The sequence below is a fragment of the Acinonyx jubatus genome, chromosome B1 (genome assembly GCF_027475565.1).
Source record: "Acinonyx jubatus isolate Ajub_Pintada_27869175 chromosome B1, VMU_Ajub_asm_v1.0, whole genome shotgun sequence".
Taxonomy (NCBI): domain Eukaryota; kingdom Metazoa; phylum Chordata; class Mammalia; order Carnivora; family Felidae; genus Acinonyx; species Acinonyx jubatus.
Window position 1 is genome coordinate 124,929,136 of NC_069382.1, and position 25,851 is coordinate 124,954,986.

Below are 25,851 nucleotides of genomic sequence, written 5' to 3' on the forward strand. Positions count from 1 at the left end.
CAAAGACAAATTAAATTAGATTGCTAGATAATCATATAATCATTTAGTTTTTAAAAAGTTCAATATGTTATAACCCTCAAGCTTATGTTCTTTTAGGTGACAATGCTTGAACATTTTTATAAAATAATTATATTTTGCATAAACAGCATATTTTGAGGTCAAGTGTACTACTTAAAAATTAGTATTTATGATAGTCACTATTTAACAATTGGCTACCCCATACATTTAGCACATAACGTACGTTATTCTCACAGCAATGCCCCATTTTCAGAAATATTTCACCCATTTTATAGATGAAAAAACAGGTTGAGAGTATAAAAAAACGTGCTCCATGGCACAGTCAGTGAGGGATCAGACAGGTTTCAGACGTAGATCTGACCGGCTTCAAAGGCTATAGTATTTTCACTGCAAGCTGTTGTCTCTTATTTCTATATTTCTTTTGCTGTATTGGCTTTAATTTTGTGTGTGTGCATGTGTGTGTGTGTGTGCGCGTGAGAGAGAGAGAGAGAAAGAGAGAGAGAGATTTCTATTTGTACTCAAATAGAATAAAATTCATGATTCTGGAAAGCTAAATATATTTTCAGCTTCCTCTTTTACAGAATAATTCTCAGGATTGTCAAATGAGTCTCTACGTTATAGATAGTATTAGCTTGTCCTAGGTTATTCATCTCTATATTGGTAGTCAGTTTTCCTCACATTTCAGTTTCTGAGCCACTCTATACTTTCTAACTTGGAGAACCAATTGCTGTTCCACTGAAACTCATTGAATTTGTGTAGGTGCTCAACTCTAATGACTGAGTTTTAGGAACAAATGTGTCTTTGGCATGCTCTTCAAAAGTAGATGCTGGCATATTCAAACTCACTAACGTCTGAGAACGGCGGCAGATGCTTTGGAACACTACACCGTATTTTCAATAAAAATACTCACAGTCTTCCACAAACATGGGTCATATGTATACCTCTGACCTTTTTGGTCTGTTTCTAAATGGAGTTTGGTAATGACTTCCTGGGGGCCTTTGCAAACAACACTAGCATTGGGCAAGGGTACTGGGAATACTCTTGCAGGTCACCAGTTTCCATCATGTGCAAAACTGTATCCCAAACGATAAATTATGGGCTGTGTTTGCTAGAGGAGGATTTGTGCCAATTTATAATGACAACTTTCAGCAGAATTTGGTCTATGTTTTATTGAGTTTTGGGTTGTTGATGTGTATTATTTACTCTATGGAAACTACCATGATAATTCCTTTTTGTTCAATACTTCGGCTGCATAAAATGATGCATTTAAAAATCACTATTTCCAAGGAAAAATTTGCTGGAATATTCTACAACTATTAAACCAATTCTACCACTTGTAAAAAGATAAAATGACAGCATAAATTATAATTGAAGGGTACATCAGGAATAAAAGTGAGCTACACGTAGCCAGGGTGCAAGCTAATACCAGAGTGACAGGGCATATGTTCCTGGGACATACCATGCTTATCTTGTTAACGGTATAGCAGTAAGAATTTTATTTCCAAATACAATTTGCTTCTCACTTACTGCTGTTTCCAGTAGTAGGAGTGAAACTATTCAAAACATTAACATTTTAACATATTTCCCACTCTGTAGTGGAGGATGCTGTAAAGTGGTAGCACAGGGGGAAAACTGAAACATTAATACAGATCATAATAGCAGGCCTCACTTGTTCAATATCTATAAATACAAGGGCCTATTCTAGGTAGATGTATAGAGCTTGGACCTTCTAGAACCAAAGGTCTCATGGCTAACGGCCATGTCATGGTTCATCAGAGACCCTCTTAGGATAGGATTGGACACTTGCTCCTTAGAAGATTCAGCGATCAATCTCTCCTATAATTCTCAGATATCTTCAATTTGGTGGTGGTGAGATCATAATCTAGGGCTCAAATTTTTATATGCTTATACTTAAGTATATAACTTGTTTGCCCAAACAGTCATACCAGCAAAATACTGTTAAATAAATGAACACTCCTCTTAGCTTTCCATGAAAAGAAAATTGAAATAAAATGTTGGGATCATTAATATAATCAGGTTCCTGTGGCATAACATCGCTTTAAATATTAGCTTCACAACTTGAATATCAAACTATAATACAAACAATATTGTTGGTGAAACTGATTTGTACACAAAAATTTTAAAGGGATATCTCAATCTATTGCCTAGGTGAAATTCCTGATGTCAGAAAAAAAAAAAAAGCATTTCATTTTCAACATACTTCAGATTCAGAATAGCAGAGCTTTTTGTAACTTAGAACAAAGGCATTTTCTCTCTAGCTTCGTTTCTGATATCAAGTTCAGCTTATAGATTTGCCTTGAGATATGCTTGCAATAAAAATTACAGCTTGTCTGATTGCGCATCGTTCCATTATAGTATACAGAGATAACACTGAAGGTGACAAAAATAAAATGAAGCAAAATGAAGTGAGAACAAACAGCTTATTACAGAAAGTGAAGGCTGTTTTAGGAGCCCAACACAGAAAGAGAGTGCCCATTATATGTGGTCATTTTGTTATTTTCATGTTAGTAAGATTTTAGAGCAATATCAGCAGAAATGGTGCGGCCTATATTATAAGCCCCTAAAAGAAATCTAGCAAATTATTCCACTAGTGGTAGAATAGGTAGTAATCCTCAAAAAAACTGTATTTGAAGTTCAACATCTGAGTGAATTTAGAAGGGCCAAGTCTTTGTTTTCTCTTTTGTTTTTCCAAATCCTTTTTTAAAAAATGCAAAACAATTATAAAATAATTTATAAATTAATATAAATATATTCACCACGGCCAATATATAAATTAACCATGGCAAATACTGTCATTTATTTTTAACTGTTGACAACGCTTACCCAGGCCACAGAAAAATGGGAACAATCTAGAGCATTCTAGAAAATTGTTAACTTGGAATATACTCATACCAATATATTCCATTTCTCCACTTAATCACACAAAACCCACAGGTACTCACGTAAAACTCAGCAAATGATCACTCCGCAAATCTGTTATTGTTGAATCTTCCTCTCCCAACCCCACACCCCAACTCATGCACACAGAATTTAAAAAAAAAATGAGAGTCTATATCTATAAGTGGTGAATAATAAAAGAAAGCAAATGCTTTGCCATCTAATCACTTTGTTTTCCCAACATCTTTTTGAAATTCGACTTTTATTCCTTGTACTGGTGTCCTACACCACTAACAACCCGTGGGTACTAAAGAATACTGACAGCTGATAAGTAAGTGACATTTAGTTATTTGCATGAACGTTACATATACTAAGAAACTGTAATTTAGGGCACTTCTGGGAAGTAAATTTGAGGAATTTGGGTGGATGTAGGCTGATTGCAAACTCTTTCCGTGAGAAAAATAAACACTCAAAACCCTTCAAGCATAGAAATTTAATGTTGATACATGTGATCCTCTGATATTAGATATTAGTAACTTTGACATTGGGTAAATTAGATTAAAAAAATTTTTTTTCTTTAATGTTCATTTATTTTTGAGAGACAGAGCGTGAGCAGGGCAGGGGCAGAGAGAGAAGGAGGCACAGAATCGAAAGCAGGCTCCAGGCTTTGAGCTGTTAGCACAGAGTCAGATACGGGGTTTGAACTCATAAACTGTGAGGTCATGACCTGAGCCGAAGTCGGATGCTTAACTGACTAAGCCACCAAGGCACCCTGGGGCAAGTTAGATTTTAAAGTCAAGCAAATAGATTATTTGTGTGCCATATGATGTTAGTTATCCCTGTTAACTGGAATTTCTTCATCTAAAAATGGAGAGAATAAGAGTATCTAAAGGTGATTATAAAAGGACCTGTCATATCAGCACTCAATCAAGTTACCTACTGTTTTATATGAAGATTATTATTATTATTATGATTCACCTCCTACTAATGCCCTATTTAATAATTTCTAATGGATTTTAGTGTGTGGCAGGATAGCCCCTTTATAAATATTGTTGATGAGCAGATTCATGAATTGGGGTTGAAATGAAGACTCATTAGGAAATGAGTACAAGATTTTATCGAAGTACAAGATTTTATATTTAATTTTTTAAATTACTCATTTTATTAGTAGTTTAAAATATTTAAATATATTCTTTAAATATTATTTAAATAACTCATTGACATTTCTAAAAGTGTCAACTAGTTAAAAATCTAATGCCTATCCTCTTGCAGTGAACTTTCACTCATATTTTTCACCTATTTTCCTTTTAACAAGAGAATAGATTTTACTCACATAAAGTTTAAAATAACACTCCTAAATCTCTCTTTTCCATCTGTTTTCTTCCTTCTTTTTAAACATTTGAGCTTGGTTTTGTGGGATGCTCAGCAACAAATGGCTGCCAGCTCTAGCTCTGGGGAATTCTAAGTCTAATCCCATTTTTAATGGAATGGAATAAGTCAACTTAAGTTATCACATCAGAAGCGATTTTTCTTCGGGGGAGAGAAATGGAACGCGGTTGATAGGATGGGTGCTAGATGCTTCAGGCACAGGGGATGACGGCGGGAGAGAGACAAACAAGTGGGGATATATTAAAAGCGTCTTCCACCTCGGTTCAGGTTTTTTCTCCCACACTCCCTCCCCAGTTTCTTCCTCTGGATGCTGATTTCAGCATCTGCCAAAGGAGAAAATTTTGTTGCAGCTCTAGGAGCCCATCAGTAACCACATTAAAAGTCTGCCTGATGCCCACTGTTGTTCATTGGACGCAGCAGCTGAACGCTTTGTGAGTACAGAGGCAGGTTTTGCCGAAAAGAAAAACAAAAATCAAAACAAAACCCCCAAAAACCAAAACCAAAAAAAAAAAAAAAAACCCAAAAAACCAAAACCAAAACAACAACAAAAAAACTGCTCCAAAATTTAAAACTCAGAAGAACAACTAATATGCCAAATAAAGGTCCCCTGGACTGAGAATTAGTGTCACTGAGACCGAAGAAGAAGAGAAAGTGTCAAAAAATGGATTGAGGTGGCCAGGTAAGGCAGGCCTGCCTCTGAGAGGTACAGCCAACAGCCAGCACTAGGCAATCTCTTTGTTTCTACAAACCTGGGTTTTGAATATTTGAAGATTTGAAGATTTTGAAGATTTGAGTTTCAATCCTTGAACAAGTTATTTTTCCTCTCTAAACTGCAATCAATTTCCCTATTAGTGAAAATAATAATTTTGTAATAATATAGCTTAAGGTTTGGTGTAGATATTGATACAAGACACTTACCTTAGTATTTAACACTCCATGAGTGCTCCATTACTGGTACTTGCAATTATTAATTTCATTACTAATGCTATTACTTTGTTCTCTGTTATGATTTTTGGAATTGTCATATCCTTATTTTTCCTACCAACTAAATTCATTTCAGATTCCTCACCTGTGGCCTTTCTGTCTCTTACCCTATCTAATCTCTCATTAATTTCTATACATTTTTACCTCCTGAATCTTGCAAATCTGTCACTGTGTTTGTCCTCTCATTGCTAATACTCTCATTACTTTCACCTAGAGAATTATTTCTAAGTGTTTTCTCTATCTCTACTTTCACCCACCTCTAATCCATCTTCCACACCACAGCTAAAGTCTGATACTATCCCTGTTTTATTTAAATACTTCCTATATACTCCACTACCCTTAGAAAATATCTCCAAATCCATAGCATTCAAGAACCTTAAAAAAATTGGCCTAAATTTTTTTCCATTTTTAGAAAAACCTTTTGCCTCATTCATACTCCCATTATAGGGCAAACAGACCATTTCATCATTCCTTGCTTGATAGGTATTTTCTTTGCTTGTCTTCTTGTCTATCTGGTGAAGTCCATCTTTTCAAGTTCAAGGTCAAACTCAGCTGCCTCATCAGTGCTTTTCTCCTACTTAGAATATGTTCATATTTTAGCATTCTGTTATGAAATTTACTTCTCTTCAGATTACATTTTGCTTATTCATACAGACACACACACACACACACACACACACACATACATATATACTTTTTTAGTTCATCTTTGAAACTCACAGTCTAACCCAGGGTCTGGAAAATAGCAGTCAATGAGACTCATTTGTTTTGGCTACTCTTTACTAGAAAAATGCCTTTATCTTAGAAAGCCAGCATTCCCATTAAACTAGCACTGCATAACATAGTATTGGAAGACTTAGCCTCAGCAATCAGATAACACAAAGGAATAAAAGCATCCAAATCACCCAGGGGGAAGTCAAACTTTCACCCTTCACAGATGATATGATACTCTACATGGAAAACCCAAATGATTCCACTAAAAAACTGCTTGAACTGGTCCATGAATTCAGCAAAGTCACAGGATATAAAATCAATGCACAGAAATCGGTTGCATTCCTATACACCAACAATCAAGCAACAGAAAGAAAAATCAAGGAATAGATCCCATTTACAACTGCACCAAAAACCATAAAATACCTAGGAATAAACCTAACCAAAGAGGTGAAAAATCTATACACCGAAAACTATAGAAAGCTTATGAAAGAAATTGAAGAAGACACAAAAAAATGGAAAAATATTCCATCTCCTGGATTGGAAGAACAAACATTGTTAAAATGTTGATACTACCCAAAGCAATCAACATATTCAATGCAATCCCTATCAAAATAACAACAGCATTCTTCACAGAGCTAGAGCAAACAATCCTAAAATTTGTATGGAAGAAGAAAAGACCCCAAATAGCCAAAGCAATGTTGAAAAAGAAAACCGAAGCTGGCGGCATCACAATCCAAGACTTCAAGATGTATTACAAAGCTGTAATCAAAAAGACAGTATGGTACTGGCACAAAAACAGACACTTAGATCAATGGAATAGGAGAACCCAGAAATGGACCCACAAATCTTTGACAAAGCAGAAAAGAATATACAATGTAATAAGGAAATGGTACTGGGAAAACTAGATAGCGACATGCAGAAAAATGAACCGGGGACACTTCCTTATGCCATACACAAAACTAAATTCAAAATGGATGAAAGACCTAAATGTAAGATAGGAAGTCATCAAAATCCTGGAGCAGAAAGCAGGCAAAAACCTCTTTGACCCTGGCCGCAGCAACTTCTTATCAACACGTCTCCAGACACAAGGGAAACAAAAGCAAAAATGAACTATTGGAGCATCATCAAAAGAAAAATCTGCACAGCAAAGGAAACAATCAGCAAAACTAAAAGGAAACCGATGGAAAGGGAGAAGATATTTGCAAAGGACCTATCAGATAAAGGGTTAGTATCCAAATCTATAAAGAACTTAACAAATTCAATATAAGAAACAAATAATCCAGTGAAGAAATGGGCAAATGACATGAATAGACACTTCTCCAGAGAAGACATCCAGATGGCCAACTGACACATGAAAAAATGCTCAACATCACTCATCATCAGGGAAATACAAATCAAAACCACAATGAGATCCCGCACACCTATCAGAATGGCTAACATTAACAACTCAGGCAACAACAGATGTTGGCGAGGATCTGGAGAAAGAGTATCTCTTTTGCACTGCTGGTGGGAATGCAAACTGGTGCAGCCACTCTGGAAAACAGTATGGAGGTTCCTCACAAAATTAAAAATAGAACTACCCTACGACCCAGCAATTGCACTACTAGGTATTTATCCAAGGGATATGGGTGTGCTGTTTCGAAGGGGCACATGCACTCCAATGTTTATAGCAGCACTAGCAACAATAGCCAAAGTATGGAAAGAGCCCAAATGTCCATCGACAGATGAATGGATAAAGAAGATGTGGTATATATATTCAATGGATTATTACTCAGCAATCAAAAAGAATGAAATCTTGCCATTTGCAACTACGTGGATGGAACTAGAGGGTATTATGCTAAGTGAAATCAGTCAATCAGAGAAAGACAAATATCATATACTTCACTCATAGGAGGACTTTAAGAGACAAAACAGATGAACATAAGGGAAGGGAAGCAAAAAAATAATATAAAAACAGGGAGGGGGACAAAACCTAAGAGACTCATAAATATAGAGAACAAACAGAGGGTTGCTGGAAGGGTTGTGGGAGGGGGTATGGGATAAATGGGTAGGGGCATTAAGAAATCTACTCCTGAAATCATTGTTGCACTATATGCCAACTAACTTGGATGTAAATTTAAAATAAATAAATAAGTAAATAAATAAATTAATTAATTAATTAATTAAAAAAAGAAATGCAAAAAAAAAAACCCTAGCATTGCTTAAAAATGGGATTTTTATTATATTTTACCAGCCATTCTGTGGGTGACTAATAATTGCCAGTAGTATTTAGTAGTTAAAGAAAACAAACCAAAAACTAGTTTTTAAGGGAGCTTTGGAAATTTCTCCTGTAACAAAATTAGCTGCAAAAGCCTTATCTGACACCAATGAGTTGTCTGACAAGACATTTTGCCATGTATGTAAAATAAATAAATTCAGAAGCAAATCAAATAAAAAGAAAATCCAAACAAATAGAAATGAAATAAAGTATTTGGAACAGCAGAGGTTGTAGTCCATAATTCAAGTAGACATATGGATCTGGTACAGAGTGGAATATCTGTTCCTGAAAGGGATACGTATCTAAAGCAGTGTGGAAATGGAGCTAACAAGTAGTGAATAGTTTGATGAGTGATTCCTGACTAATGGATCAGAAGCAAGCTGAAATGGGGACGAAAACTGTTCAATTAACTCCACTAACTGAAATGATCAAAAAAATATAAAAGAATTCATGATTTTCGTAGCTAAGGAAGAGATAAGCCCCAGAACAGAGAGAATAGTCACTGTTGGTAATACTGAATATTATCACCAAAAACTAAATTAAGTTTTTTCCTTTTGAGGGTTGAGTATTTACATAAAGAAGGGGAATTTGTACGCTCCACTTATAAGAGGATGGAATAAGCACAAAAGAAAGGCTTCCCATCTTCCTAGTTACAACATATCCAAGGCCACTTGTCTTTTGAGAAACAACATTCTCCATTTTGGTAGTTCCTTCTCCTAAGTGAAGTCTTCCAAACCTTCTCAGACACAGGTTTGTAAAGAAAGTCTGATGAAATATAAAAGTATCAAGGGTCAATGATGGGGCAAGCCAAACTCTAACATTCTTCATGTCAGAAGAAATTTTGGATTGCAGATGGCTCAGTCCCTACAGAAGACTCAATGAGAGCTACTTTAAGTGCATGAGGGACCCACTACTCAATGAAAACAGGCTCAGGGAAGAGTTTAATGTTCTTTAGCCCAATAATGTTAACTTTCTTATTTTAAGAAGATTAAGATCAGTGTCATGTTAGTGAAAGAAACACGGTTTTGTCATAAAAGATTAGATTATATAGCCAAAGGTATAATTTGTGGGGCAAGGTAATTCAGAAGGAACTCAGCCACAGCAGTCTCTGGTAGAACAGTAAAGTGATTGTGTCATCCTTCTTCTCAAAGTGCCAGAGATTTTTCCTTCTCAAGACAGCAGAAACCTAACGTCTAAGGCCAACAAGTTTGAATGATACCAAAGAGGGCAGAGGGCTAGGATTTTTTTTACTTGCGGAGACAGGGAGAGTTTCCCAAGAGAGGCCCCTCTGGATGGAGAGGGTGCTTCATAAGAGGGGCCATCAGAGGACCAAAGAGGAGTGAGGATTTACAGACCAGGTATCAGAGGACGAGAGTGGCTCCTTGTGGGACACTCAAATAAGGCCTGAATGGTGCAATCTCCTCCAGTCTCTCTGTGTTGTCCCCTCTCCACTCCTGTCACACATTCTTCACCTGCCCTCAACCCCGCCCTTACATGGCTCAACAGAATAAATTAGATATAAGACAGCTTCAGGTCTTTGCACTGTAAACTTCTTTAGAATATTTTTTTGATCTTTACTTTTAAGAACTATGTATTTATTTAGGTGTTGAGTTTGGTGATTTTTTAAAAATATATTTTGGATATTAACCTCTTATAAGATATATCATCTGCAAATATCTTCTCCTGTTCAGTAGGTTGCTTTTTTGTTTTGTTGATGGTTTTCTTCACTGTGCAAAAGCTTTTTACTTTGGTGTAGTCCCAAGAGGTTAATTTTGCTTGAAGCTTAGTTTTTCTTGAAGTGGAGACCTAGAAAAATGTTTCTATAGCTGATGTTTCAAATGTGCTTGGTCTAGAAAAAGTGTGTGATAGTACTCATGAAGAGGACACTTCTCCCTTTTGAACCTGTCCCCATACCGAGGTTGACTAGGCACCAAGATGACTCTCAAGTCTTTCCTGAGAGATTTAGAAATATGTCCTGCACCTTCCCCCTTACAAAGTAGTCAGGGGCATCCCCATCTGTCATGCCCTATAGATGAGATGTTCACAGGTAATATTGAAAATTCACATAAAATAGGTGCATTTGATAAAAATGGATGTCACAAACTACTTAAGGGAATATCCTCCCAAATTTGGACAAACTTGCATTCCTATGCACATTTAAAAGTTGATTTGGATTTGTGAATATGGCAGGTCATTTTAGAGACCCTAAAGGAAGATGGAAACACTGTCCTTATTGCTGTCAGGCATAATTAACAAAATGATCATTAAACTTTCTTCAAAATGACAATGCTATACAAACACAAGAAAATAGTTATATGAAAATCTGATTGGTTTCTCTGACTTGTTGACCCACATTATAAACTAGGAACTAATTATGTCACATCATGAATCTTTCATTTTTTAATTTTTAATTTTATTTATTTATGTATTTATGTATGTATGTGTTTATTTATTTATTTATTGAGAGAGAGAGAGAGAGAGAGAGAGAGAGAGAGAGAGAACGTGCATGGGAGAGGCAGAGAGAGAGGGAGAGAGAGAAAATCCCAAGCAGGCTCCACACTGTCAGTGGGGTTCGAACCCATGATGAGGTTCTTAAACCCACAAATGGTGAGATCATGACCTGAGCTGAAATCAAGAGCCGAACGCTTAACTGACTGAGCCACCTAGGTGCCCCTGTCACATCATGAATCTTGATATGTGAAAGACACTGTATTTTTCTACCTGCTGACAGAATTGCCATTTATGGGTCTGCTCTCTATCTTAAATTAGTTAACTAAAGTAACCTTTCATGATATGTATATGGATATTGATATTTACACTAATTAAGCAAAATTCCTCTAAAAAGGCCTCAGTTTGCTGTGAATTCAATTATTCTGCAATTTTCCTGTGTAGAGTAGAAAGTGTGTGCAGTTTCTTCCTGAGATATCATGAAAAAGGTGCATTGTTTATTTACCCAGGACACTATAAACCAATATGGAACCATCCTAAATTTGTATGGTCAGCATTTCATTATGTCACCATTGATTGTCATTTGATTGTAAAATCTATGTTAAGATGATATAGTCAAATACTCCAATAGACTGCAGAAGAAGAGTAGGTTTTTATGTTCTTATATCATTGAAAATATTGGAAAGACCTAATTCCCATGAATTTCCCTGAGGATCAATAAATTTCAAAATGGTGTTAAGAGAGAACCCTAATAAAATCATAACATCAGAGCGTTTGGAAGAGCTCCTGGAGGTATTGCATAATTTGATGATGATATATCTTAAGGTATAAAAGCCAATCTCCAAAAATGGACTTTATTCTTCTTCCTTAGGCACTTTACTGACTTAGAAAACTTAACACCAGGAAGTTCTTTCTTACTCATGCCCAACCTAAAACTATTTCATATAAGCCTCTCATTTTCTTCTTAGTGAAAATAAAAATGGACAATCGCTACTCATCACCTCCAGTACAACATTTCTTTATATAATAAAAGATTTCTTTTGTGCGTTCATCCTTTAGCCTTTTATTTGGTGACTTAAACACTAAATTCCTTTAGTTCTTACTCACAGGATCTATTACTCACTTTTTTACATTGTTCTTAACTAAGGCATCTTTTTCTTTTCTATGGTAATTTTTGCCAAATTTATGGACCTTATAAATAGGTCATGGTAGTGTTTAAAAAGCCCCAACAACTTTTATACTGCTAGGTGATTTTGCTCATTTTCTTTATAAATACCAACACTACATTTCAAATTTGTAATTGACAGATGACTCATTTTGAAACTGTCTTCACCTCCAATTTTAAATTATTATAGGTATACACACATACACATAGTTTTTTTTTTCCATATCTGAATGAATTATTACATATTTGTCCCTATTAACCTTTGTCTCACTTATAATCACCTTGTTTAATTTGCCGAGGTCTTTATGAATTCTTACAGTGTGGTTCTGGTCAATAATCAACCCTACTCAATAATAAGTAATCTGCATATTTAATAAGTTTACTCCCTATTCTATACTTCAAATCAACACTGAAAATGGTCATTAGATTCAGAGCCAGTGCTGACTTATGGGAAAAACTTTATTCAATATACCCTCTAAGGCTGACATTGAACTATTGATCATAACCTCACATATAGCTCACTAACAAGCTGTGATACAATAATACACAATATTACTGCATAAAACAATGACCCAAATAAAATACGATGTAGTTTCAAATGAGGAATCAATAGTAATTTGTAATTTTTTTTTTACCTATAAGTTCTTTTAAGGATCTCAAAATCTTTAATCACATTATCAAATTATTCATAGTGGAAAGAAATAGCTGAAGAGAAGGAAGTGACCAAGAATAACAGAAGGTCAAATTTATAGCCTATTTGAAGACCCAGCAGAATGCTACTGTCAAAGTAAGGTGGAAGGTCATCGTTTCAGTGGATTCTAATGACTCTATCTCAAAACAAAGGTCCTGGCTCTTTATAACACAGAGCAGGAGACCAGGTTTCTATCAGTAACTTAAAATTTCCTAAATACAAAATATATTTTCCTTCTCCCCAGTGCAGTGGGTCTGCAGATCTCTCCAAAAAAGATAGTTTTTTGAATCATTCAGGGAAATTATCCTCTATTCCCAATAGGTATATTTACTTTTTTGAGAAATTTCAACTAAAAGTAGGCATAGAATACATGTCCTGATCTCACAGTCAGATCTTATTAATATCCATTCAGATTATAAATGTCCAAAATGTTTTGGAAAGGTGTCCCCGACCCATCCTCCCTCACCCCATTCCACAGCATATCTTGAGAATTCTGCAGCATTGCTCTCAGGAAATGGCAGCCTTCATCTGAAAAAGCAGCCCAGCAAGCTACCTTCAGATCTGTTCCTTACCTTCCCCATGACTTGCCATGATCTGGGGCATCTGGCAATTTGTAAACTTTGCCCTTAGGTTAAAAGATTAGATCAGAGTTTGAGAAATAGGGGCTGTAGTAGGGGTGTGTGTAGTGAATGTGTGTGTATGTGTATGTATGTGTGTGTATGTGTGTGTAGTGAATGTGTGTGTGAGCGTGTGTGTGTGTGTGTAGGGGTGGAGGAGAAAGTCATTAAAAATAAATTGACTACCTTCAGATGACAGGAGCTTGTGCAGGAACTAAGAGGATCAGAGAACTAATGGGGTCAGACAGACACTTAGTGGAGGGTGGAGGTCAGCACATCAAGATTGCTGGTGTGATGGAGAGGACAGGGAAAGAAAGGTGAGACGTGAAAAACAGAAAGAGAGAAAAAAAAAAGAAGATATGGCTAAACAAGAGTTTCCTTTCAGTTCTGCCTTATAATCCAGGATTTCTCTTATTAATGTACCTAAATATATTTTTATCAGTTATCTCAGGCTTTGTTTAATAAGATACCGCATTTGTGTAGCTGATATAGAATTGTACAGTTGAAGGGACATTGAAAATAACTTAATTCAAATTGTGGAACAAATATTTGTGCAGTGAGAGGAGAAATGGCTCACACTGTTAAAGGGAGAAAGCTAAGGTACAAAGTGTTTTAAAAACTTGCCTTGTTATTCAGTAGCAAGAAAGAGGCTTGAACCTGTGAACTAGGTCTCCAGTCTCCTTCAGCAGCATTGCCAAACAGCCTTGCCTACCGATTCCACTGTCACCAATTTCTATCAAGTACTCTTCCTGCATTAATTACACAAAACATGCCCCATACTCAAATTAGCTCTTCTTTTATTTTTAACTGTTTTTTTAAGAGAGAGAGAGAGAGAGAGAGAGAGAGAGAGAGAGAGAGAGAGAGGAAGAGAGGGGCAGAGGGAAAGAGAGAATCTTAAGTAGGGGCTTGATCCCATTACCCTGGGATCATAACCTGAGCAGAAATCAAGAGTTGGATGCTCAACCAACTGAGCCACCCAGCTGCCCCCAAACTGGCTCTTCTAAAATGACTAAATCAAGTACTCCTGGGTGTAGGGTTTTTACCATATACTTATGGTAGATAGAACTTATTTATTCAGCTGACTTTAGGTAAGGAAGTAAAATAACAAGAGACACAGAGGAGACAGGAATTTATATTCTCAAGTTCTTAATAGGTTTCTGGATTTAGATGACTAATGTTGGGGAGAAAGAGAGGGGGACTTGAGCTGTTTAGAATAATTGCTAGTCCAGAAGAAGATCATGTTAGGGGTTGCAGGCACTTATTAGTTTGGCAAAGTTTTCACCTTAACGATATTAGTGTAAATAGAGTCTATAGGAATGTTAATACAGCCCTGTTCCTAGGAATCACAAATAGAGTGGGAGACAAAACTTTTAATTAAATGCTCACTGAGTGAGCATTTCAAAGAGTGGCTTTGAAACACCAACATACTTCTGAGGGTTTTTATTTTTTTCAAAAAGAGAGAAAACCATGTCTATAATATCTAGATGGCTATATGTTTATAAAACATCCATCACTGTAGTACTTAAGTGCTTTGACAAGTAAGCCATTTCAACACTGAACAATATAGAGTAAGGAGACGAATGTCTTCCTCTGTCTGTAGTGCCTGTGTACTCTGAAGTTAAGCCTATACAATTCTGTACTAAACTGAAACATAAAAGTGGTATGAATCAGACCCAGCTCACTTCAGCAACCTTGATTTTGGCTGTTCCTAATAAAGTGTGCAATTCCCTGCTGAGAGTTATGAAATAGCCTTCCACTGGAAGCCTGTGTGGGTGAGACACTAAGAAAACCTAGAGAGCACATCATTTGGGTCTCCTTCTCTTATCCTGGAATAACAGCACATAAAAATGGCTTTCATATTTCTTTCTGATTTGTTATGAGGTATATAAACAAGTCATGAGGTTCTACAGTCTCAGGCCAGAGTGTAAGAAATCCCTTTCTGGTTCATTATTTAACAAATATTTATCTGTAATCAGCTACATACTCAAGAAGTAACAGCATCAGGTGCTGTGCTGATACAAAGGTGATAAAACCATGCTCAAGAACATACATTTTAATTGAGAAGGTAAAACAAGGAATAATACTCCAGCACGAGGCTAGATACAGTTCAGGGTGTAAGCAAGGAGATGCAAAGTGGTTAAAAAAAAAGGAGGCACTAACTCTAGTTATGAACACCACGAGAAAGGCGTAACAGAGGAAGCAGCATGCGAGCTGTGTGTTATGAGGGGCAGTTAAAGAGGAGTTAAAAGAGAAAACTTGCCTGGCCAACAGATGTTCTGACCCAGGTTCGGCGTGGTCACTATTAGCAGCAGCTTGACCACAGTGAGAGTTAATCAGGCTAAGGTGAGACAGCGGTCTTTATTTATGCTGAAATTTGGATAAGGCTTCCTGACAGCCAGTTCCTCTTCTCTTTCTTTTAACCTTTGGGGGCTATACACATTCTATTTAGTGTATATAATTGTGGACAAAATAGCAAAAATAATAGTTATTAGCACCACCAAAAAGGGTGGAGGGAAGAACAGTCCAAGGAATCTACATGGCCTCCTAGAGAACAAGTAGAAAAATGGAAGCAAATGCACGGTGTATCCAGGGACTGTGCTGTTATTCATGTCTCTATTTTTCCTCATTTATTCTTTACATTAAACCTATGAAGTTTGAGCCCATTATCTTTTTACCCTTAGGGAAAATAAGGCTGAAAATGATTATGGAAAATGGCAAGATCATTCGGCTAATAAGTGGCAAAGGATTTGAATGCAGATTTATTTAAATTCCCGGTCTCCTGTGCCTGTTTCTAGGATACGATGTAACTTAGAAATATCTGAAATTAACTTAGCTAAATATAATTCATCCATTGATTCTTTCTTGCAGAAATCGTTATTTTTCAGAAAACTTATAATGCCATTATGGCTTTCATTCACTCATTTTAGTTTATTTATTTCATTCAGTTAAGGTTTAGCGTATTTGCTAATTGTAGAAGATATGGTCCACTAAGACAAGGTCTCTAGTGCTGGATTTCCTGGCTTACTATTCTAGGTTTTAGTTTCATCATCTTCAAAATGGAGATGAAAATAATGTATCTCTCATGGGGCCATTATGAGTATTAAATGAGAAAATCTAAGCAAAGCATTTAGGAAAATGTTTGTCATATAGCAAGCACTCAATAATCTTAGCCTCCGTTATTATGAATACTATGTGCCAGGCATTCTGGGACACAGTAAGGGCACAGATATGGATATGGCATAGCCCTTGCCTTTGAATAAGGTATACTCTCAAAGAGAAGACACATGTGTAATGGCTAATTGTGTTTGTGCAAATGGATGATGCCAGGAGAGAAGGGAGTTCTGGGTCATTTCAGGGAAAGGGAACAGCATGTAAACTCCACAGAGGTATGAAATGCCCTCCCAGAGTTTGCTTAACTGGAGCATGAACAAATGTGAGAATGGATTACAATTGGTGCTGGTAGACAGAAATGAGGCTGGGTCAGCTTTTGAAGGGTTCCATGTGCTTGGCTATGGAGTGGCATTTTACTTCGATTGGATGTGGTAATGATGGAGGTTTTCACACTAATTTTAAGGATGGAAGAAGGTACTCCACACTCTGGATCATAAGCTTGAATGAGAAGAGAATGGGATAGAGGGAAGCAATAGTTGAAGTAAGAGAAAAGAGAATAAGAAGGGAAGCAGTAAGCAGGTAGAGTTGGGATCATACTCCTGGGCATTTATGCCAGAGAAATGAAAACATATCTATACAAAAACATAAGTGCACATAAATGTTCTTAGCAACTTTATTCGTAATAGCTAAAAACTTGGAGACAACAAAAATTCCATTCATTAGGTAAATAGTTACACAAACTGGTACATCCATACCATAGATTGCCACTCAGCAATAAAAAGCAATGAACTATTGATGCATGCAACAACTTGGATAGATCTCAAGGGCGTTATGCTGAGTGGGGAAAAAAAAGGCTATTTCAGAAGGCCACATACTGTAAGATTCAACTTATATAAGACTCTTGAAATGATAAAAATCACAGGAATAAAGAACATATTAGTTATTATTAGGGGTTGATGATGGTGGGGAAGAAGGAGTGAGGGTAGAATGAGGGAGATTTTTGTAATGGTGGTATAGTTCTAGATCTATTGCAGTGGTGGTTGTATAATCTATACATGTAATAAAATGGCACAGAACTATATGCATACATACACTGTATCCATGTCAATTTCCTTGTTTTGATATTGTACTGTAATTATTTAAAATGTAACTATTGGAGGAAACTAGGTGAAGGGTACATGGGACCTCTCTATGGTATATTTTTGCAACTTCCTGTGTATATATGATTACTTCAAAATAAACAGTTAAAAATGTTTAACTATTAATAGAACATATTGCAACATGACAAGCTGTGGATTATTAACACTTTGTCCTTCAAAATTTACTGTATTTTACTATTTTCTCAATACAGTCCTGTATTACATTGAAAATGTGTTAAAACTGAATAAAAATAAGTCTGATTTATTTTTTGATGGCATAAGGCAAAAAGTAATTAACAGGCAGGATAAAGTCTAGGAATAGCAGACATTGAGATGCAACTTTTCTGCAAAATTGCATCTGAAAAGTAGCCCAACCAGAGTGATTTCTAGAATCTTCTCACTGTAGTAGCTCTCTTCTTTATCTGTTTAGTTATGACATAGTTGAACACATTCTCTCTTTAAGAATCTTTATTTATTTATTTTTAATTTTTTTTTTAACGTTTATTTAGTTTTGAGACAGAGAGAGACAGAGCATGAACGGGGGAGGGTCAGAGAGAGGGAGACACAGAATCTGAAACAGGCTCCAGGCTCTGAGCTGTCAGCACAGAGCCCGACGCGGGGCTCGAACTCACGGACCGCGAGATCATGACCTGAGCTGAAGTCGGCCGCCCAACCGACTGAGCCACCCAGGCGCCCCAAGAATCTTTAAAAATAAATAAACTAAGTCAATATTCCTGCATCTGCTATAAATGTAAATGGTAGCCTAGAGATACAAGGTTTCTCAAGCCAAATCTCTCTTAAATTTCCTTAATCATTTGGTATTTTCAAATTAAATGGTCCTGAAACAAAAGATATGTGGTTCAGGTTTTTATTAGATAGAAACCTACTAGTTTCCATACATTTCTACATCTTTTCTCTCCCATCCATCCTCCTCTGCACAGATTAAGCTGTCCTTCTTCAACGATGTCACTCTCCATTATCTCCAGGAAAAATTCCAAATTCCTTAACAATTCTTATCACGCCTTTCAGGGTTTGGACTCACTTTCCTTTTCTATTTCACTTCCTGCCACTTTCACATCACACATCTCAATCCAGGAAGGAAATTAACAGATTTTGATCATCTACACTTTACTGGACAGTCTCTGAGGAATTTCATCTCTCTTGCCTTTGCAAATATTCCCCAGTAAGCCACCCCTTCAGCCTTTTGAAATTCATCTTTCAAGATCAGACTCTCAGATGATACCTCTGTGATGCCTGATAGTTTCTTTCCTTTTTCCTCCACCTCTTCTCCAAGTTACTCCTTCCCTCTGTTCACACAGCATTTCATAAGGAAATCTATCATAGTTCCCCTGTCATTAAATTCCACATTGCTACATCTTGAACTACATTGTGACTCAGGGCTAATACCAAAATATCTTTATAGCCTCAATAGTTAGCACGATGTTTAATGAGCACCTGCCAGTCTTACCACTCTCTCTCTGTCACCAGACCTGGTGAAAGACAGATTTCTAAGCCACACACACACACACACACATTCTGCTGAACTAAATGAATGAAGGTAATATATTTATTTAGTTTTTATAGTTAGAAATACAATAAAAATTTGGTTTGCAAGCATAATTTGTTCCAGAAACATACTTGTAATCAAAAGCACTTGTATATCAAAGCGAATTTCAACAACCATTGGCTTGATTTTTGGCATCATGTACTGTGTGTATTGCAAGACATCGCTCATTTATCAAGTTAAAATTTATTAGAAATGTTTGCTCGTCTTGTGGAACATTCGCAGAACAAATTACTCTCAGTCCAAGGTTTTGTTGTACCTCCATTTCCAAAAAGCATGATTGTAATGTAACTTTAACAAGTTAAATAGTAACTTGTTAGAGATAGTTACATAGTGAGGGCAAAGGAAAAAAGAAATAATATCATTGAGCGAGTACCTGCCAGTCCTACCATTCTCTCTCTGTCACCAGACCTGGTGACAGACAGATTTCTAAGCCCAGGGCTAGCTCATACTCTATTGTATGGCATTGAGAAAAAGCATTGCTCAATTATTTGTTTCCTTTTCTAAATGTGAGTAAATGTGGATACAAAAGTCTTGTAATTAGTATGCTAGGGAAAAAGGAGTCACTTCCAGAGATAGAGTATCTAATGAATCTTTTTGCATACACTTGGAAACAAATTTATCAGAAATTAATTTGTTCAGTGACTGTATCAAAAAAACCCTCAATATTTGTTTAATCATACCTCAAACATTATGGTGAATTAATTCTTTAAAAATAAAAATATGGTGGGATTTTGGAATTCCTTTGAATAGACCCAAGCTTACTTATAGTCCCAGGAAATGAAAGACCTCAAGTTTCACCACCAAAGATCAGTCTGATTCTAAAGTTATTAATGACTATAGATGTACAACTGTGATTTCCCTCATAGCTCTTTTTACTTTATATGTGAAAGAAGTAGGTTTCTTAAAATTGCATCACAACAAAGACTAATGGAACTGATGTTCATGATGTTATTACCTGGTGTTTACTTTGAAATTACCTTCAGAACTTCACATGCTTCATTTCACCATTGCCAATTTTAGCCTGGTTACCAGTAGAAACAAGTACATTCCGTTTGCTAGCTATCTAAAAGCAATTAGCTACATGTTGTTACCATTTGATGACAATGAACAAGCCCAAATGTCATTGGAGTTTTGTAGAAATTGGATATTTTTTTCTTTAGAAATGGAACTGTGTATCTCAATATTACCAATCCCAACTGTGTCACAATCTGTCATATTACATCATATCAAGCAGCAGAACACAGTTATCACTGAAGGGGTATAAAATTAAACATGGGAATTATCTTTTTCAGGGAAAATTCACTTTCAAAATTTTAGTTAGAGGCAAGTGTCAACTAGAAGAGTAGATGTTGATAAATATCTAATTTTGAAAACAGGGGTCCATTTTGTAAAATGTATTCAGCTTTCCAAGACTAAGTCTGTTGGATTTCCCTTACCAGACTGTAAGAGTTTCTGTCAACCATCTATTCAGAAGTAGCTGCTCTACCCCTGTCCCTGACTTCGTTCTAACTACCTCTGTCCCTCTGGGTCTAGAGAAGCCACTTTGATTTTGGGGAATGAACCTGTGACTGGTATAGGTGTGCCAATGGCACAACAAAATGAGCTGGAAAAAAGGTGCACAGACAAGTGCTGCTTCATTTAGTGATGAGAAAATCTTATGAATATAAATGATTAAGGAGCATGACATTGGATGGTATTGTGGGGTTTTTTGTCTTTTCTAAGAAAAATTAAACTTAGGATTTTACAAGAAAGTTTGACATTAGTTGCAAATGGAACTTTAAATGTTTCCAAGAAACACTGCAGGCAATTATGCTCACCAACACAGCTGAGGCATGAAATTAGAAGATATCTTTAAGTTTGGGGAGAGAATCAGGCTTCTTTTAGCTCCTTTGGCTCTGATTTTTCCCCTTTCAAAATTAGTTTACTGATAAGATTAGAAGGGAGGGAGATTTATTATACCCAATGTTGACTTTTAATAATGTGAGCCAGCATTAGAACGGAATAATTTTTTTAAGAAATGAATGCTCAGTTATTGTGGATTGTGGAACTATACATGAGGGAAACATCATGTGAATTGATGATCTTTTTTCCATTAGGTTTTACTTTTAGAGAAACCTATGGGTGCAAAAATTTGATTGAGGCTTTTGCTCCCACTGCTATTGCATAAAAGTCGAGATACAAATTAATGTTGGCAAAGTTGATAATGACTAAATAGTTCAGATATACACAAACACCATGAGGTCTGCAGCCCCAGGGAAGCAGAGTTGCCAAACAAAGTGTAGAAACCATCACTCGATAAGGAAAAATTTCACTGGATAAGACCATGGATTGGTGTCAGATTGACATGGGTTAGACTTCCAGCTCTGACACTATTGGTTATGTGATCTTGAGAATTTAACTTGCAAATTTCTGTTTCTTCATCGGTGTAATGGGAATAACAGTAATACTTGTATTATCAGGGTTATTTTGAGGAATAAATGAAATAATACATGTAACATGCTTAATAAGTTCATAATAAACTCAATGAATATTAGTCATAATTGTTATTATGATGATTGTCATTTATTATATAAAATCCATTATTTCAAAGTTTTCTTCATTTATTTATTTAAAATGCTTCAAGTCAGATATGAGCTACATTGGTTCTTAGCTCAAGTGCACTCAAAATGTGACAAGTTAAACCTAATTGATAGAAACTACATTAGTGATATATAAGACTCCATTTTAAGTTTTAAAACAATTTTTCTTTGTGTGATTTCTATTGATTGGATCTGTCAAGTGGTTTTCCCCTGAATGGCAGATATCAATTATAGATTTAATTAGTTCATGTTGGGATGTATGCTTACAGAATTTATCCCACATAAAAATCACCCAGATTTTGATATTTTATATCCTCAGACCAATGAAGGATTTGAAAAATGTCACCCTTTATATCCCCTTACTTAGTAATGAACAAGACAATGACACACTCTTTATACCATTCTCTATAAACAACTGGCCATACAAAAGTCCAAGGGATGGGAACTAGAGTGGTAAGTTTAGTTAGAATATAGGTTCAATAATCAGACAGATTTAAGGTATGGTCTTTAATCAATCACTTATTAGATGCATTGTTTGAGTAAGTTACTTATATTCTCAACTTCAGTTATAAAATGGGTTATTAATAGTATGTCTTTCAGAAGATGGTTGCTAACGATTAAATGATCAAATGAATGTAAAACATTCAGCGCACTCTGGCTTTCTGTGAATGCTCAATAAAAGTTAATTATTATTTTAGTAATTTTACTGATTTCATTGATTTCTTGGCTGGGTGTTTGTAATCATTTTCATTATCAGTTAAAATATGGGTTTATGCTTTCCATGAACTTCACTGTGTACCATTTATAACTTATACCACACATAGAATTGGCTACAAGGGTAATAAGAGGGTATGAAGATTCTGCACTAAAAAATTGGCAAAAAACATTTGAGGAGCATGATTTGATGAGAGAAATTGGGAACATCCCTCAGACTGGATGAAACTGTCTGTTACTGTCATTAGTTGAATTTGGGGATTTCAATTATATATGACAAATAATTGAAGAACAATATCCTACTTCTTTATAGATCATTAATTCCTGATTTTATTTTTAGTATTGCATTATAACAGTTTTGTGGCTATTAATGGACTTCATTTACAAATTTTTTAAACACAAGAAGAACTCTTATATTTTCCTTTAAGGATAAGTTAGTTCTCTAATGAATTCCTTAACAAATCTAATTATTCATAATGTTGAATTGTCAGTTTTGTTGAGAATGAATGTTCTTCAACTCTAGGAAAATTCAAACTATTTTGTTTTTGGATGAATAAAACATTTTCAGGAAAATGTTTCTTAAAATGATATATAGAACATTATGTTCTAATATGGCAGAAGTTGCATATTGAAGCTGATTGTATGCATGAAACCACAAAAGCAGAAATGGCTGTGCTTGATCAAAGGCCTTTGGGCTCTTGGGGCTCATGGGAGTGGCTTTTATGAACTGAGGCATTGGCTTAAGTAACTTTAGGATTTAAGCAAATGTATCATAGTTACTGATAATTTACCACCACTGAAACTGGAAAAGCAGCAGTAATAATGACCACATTAGCTATATAATACATTGAAGAGATAAACACAATGTGGTTTTAATCTCTTGAAAGCTATCTTCTCTCTCCCTCTCCCCCTGCCTCCTTCCTTCTCTTTCCCTATATGTCACCTATCAATCACCTAACGTCTTTCCAACTATTTACTCAGACAATGCACAATGGGGCAGACTCCAGACAAAAACTGATACTGTCAAACTTGAAACATGTATATTTTAGTATGACTCCTTTCCCTTCCTTTTTACAATGTTGCCCAAACATAGTCATACTCTGTGGAACCTAGAATACCAAATATGTGTTATTCTTCCAGGAAAATGTGGGAAGTGATGCAAAATTATACCCAGAATTTTATTTTTTCAAAAATGTATCACCAATACTGTGATAATTGCATATCACAGAATTAAACCTTTACTCAAAAGGAGGGTGTAAATTTATTATCAGATATCATATACTTATTTAAATAGGTTTGACTACTCTCATCATTTTTCATTCTTTGTGGCTACTGGAATCTTTGTCTACTTACTGGATGGAGCTTTCAATGCGGGTGATAGTGAGGAAAGCAGCAAGATTTGCTGTGTAAGATGAGATGACAATCAATGCAAATAGCCACCAAGCCCCCATCATCATTCGAGTAGCCAGAGTCGTGTATGGGACCTCCCCACCTGTAGAAAGAAGCAAATAGAATAAAAGAACATCAACAAGTATTTATTGATAATCTACAGTCATACACAATCAATACCAAATTAACTTCTAAGTACTGAAAAATCTTTCAACACAACAACAACAGCATTGATTTCCGTATTTTGGTTATGCTTATTACTTCATATTTAATTCCCTTTTATGATACTTTTTAAGACCCAGACAAAAAGAACCATGATAAATACTTAGTATAACTTGTTTAAGTGATACTTCTTCTACCTTCTTATTCAATCTTGGAAATAGTTACTCTCTTATAATAACCAGATAACTACTTTATTTCCAAATGCTTGATTATTCAGTAGTTAGGTGATATTAATACTATTATGCTTATATTTAATATAACCTCAAATTTCTACTTTAATAAATAATATTGAAAATAATTTTTGGTTATGTTCCTTAGAATCATAGGTTACATATATATTTATACATATGTATATATATATGATATATAGCATAATGTAATACAATATATAATATAGTATATAATTACATATATATCATATCTTCTTTATTTATTCATCTATTGATGGACACTGGATTGCTTCTATATCTTGGCTACTGTAAATAATCCTGAAATAAATGTAGGGGTATATATACCCTTTTAAATTAATTTTTTTTAAACTGCAGTATAGTTAACATACAGCATTTTATTAGTTTTAGGGATACAATATAGTGATTCAACAATTCTATGCATTATTCAGTGCTCATCACGGTAAATACCCCATCATTTATTTCACCCACACCCTCACCCATCTCCCTTCTGGTAACCATCATTTTGTTCTCTATAGTTAAGAGTCTGTTTCTTGACTTGTCTCTCTCTTTATTTTTTTCCTTTGCTTGTTTGATTTGTTTCTTAAATTACACATATGTGTGAAATCATATGGTTCTGTCTGTCTCTGACTTATTCAGCTTAGTATTATACTCTCTAGCTCCATCCATGTTGTTGCAAATGGTAAGATTTTATTCTTTTTTATGGCTGAGTAATACTCATATATATATATTATATATATATATATAGAGAGAGAGAGAGAGAGAGAATATATAACTCTATCCTGTATATATATATATATATATATATATATATCCTATATCCCATATCTATATCCTATAAGATATAACTATATCTTATGTATATCTCATATCTTCTCCTTATCTGTTCATCTACAAATGGACACAGGCTGCTTCCATAATTTGGCTATTTTATTAAAAAAATTTTTTTAATGTTTATTTATTTTTGAGAGAGAGACAGAGCATGAACGGGGGAGGGGCAGAGAGAGAGGGAGACACAGAATCGGAAACAGGCTCCAGGCTCCGAGCCATCAGCCCAGAGCCCCACGCGGGGCTCGAACTCACGGACCGCGAGATCGTGACCTGAGCTGAAGTCGGACGCTTAACCGACTGAGCCACCCAGGCGCCCCGCATAATTTGGCTATTTTAAATGCTGCTGCAATAACCATCAGATTGCATGTATCCCTTTGAATTAGTGTTTCTGTTTTTGTTTTTTTTTGTATTTTTTGTATTAGTGTTTTTGTACTAGTAAATACCCAATTACTGGATCTGAATTAGTGTTTTCATTTTCTTTGGGTAAATATCCAGTAGTGGAATTATTAGATCATATAATATTTATATTTTTAATTTTTGAGGGACTTCCAGAACAGCTGCTTTCTAGAGTAGTTATACCAATTTACATTTCCACTAACAGTGCACAAGAGTTCTCTTTTCTACACATCCTTATCAACACTTGTTGTTTCTTATCTTTTTGATCCTAGCCATTCTGAGAAGTGTGAGATGACGTCTCATTGTGGTTTTGATTTCAATTTCCCTGATGATCAGTGATGTGAGCTTGCTTGCATGTGTCTTTTGGCCATCTATATGTCTCCTTTGGAAAAATGTTTATTCAGGTCCCCTGCCCATTTTTTAATTGGTTTGCTTTGTTTTTTGTTTTTTTTTTTTTTTGTTTTGTTTTGTTTTGTTTTTTTGATGTTCAGGTGTATAAAGTTACATAAAGTCTTTAACCTTGATTAGAGTTGT

At 35.5% G+C, this 25,851-nt stretch overlaps 1 protein-coding gene across 1 annotated transcript in view; it reads right to left on the minus strand.

The window, feature by feature from the left end:
• GRID2 (glutamate ionotropic receptor delta type subunit 2) overlaps nt 1-25,851 on the minus strand; it is a 1,419,162-nt gene that overhangs the window by 221,291 nt on the left and 1,172,020 nt on the right. The window contains exon 12 of the mRNA XM_027060847.2: nt 23,645-23,783. Coding sequence (XP_026916648.2) covers nt 23,645-23,783 — 139 coding nt within the window. The remainder of the gene's footprint in view (nt 1-23,644; nt 23,784-25,851) is intronic.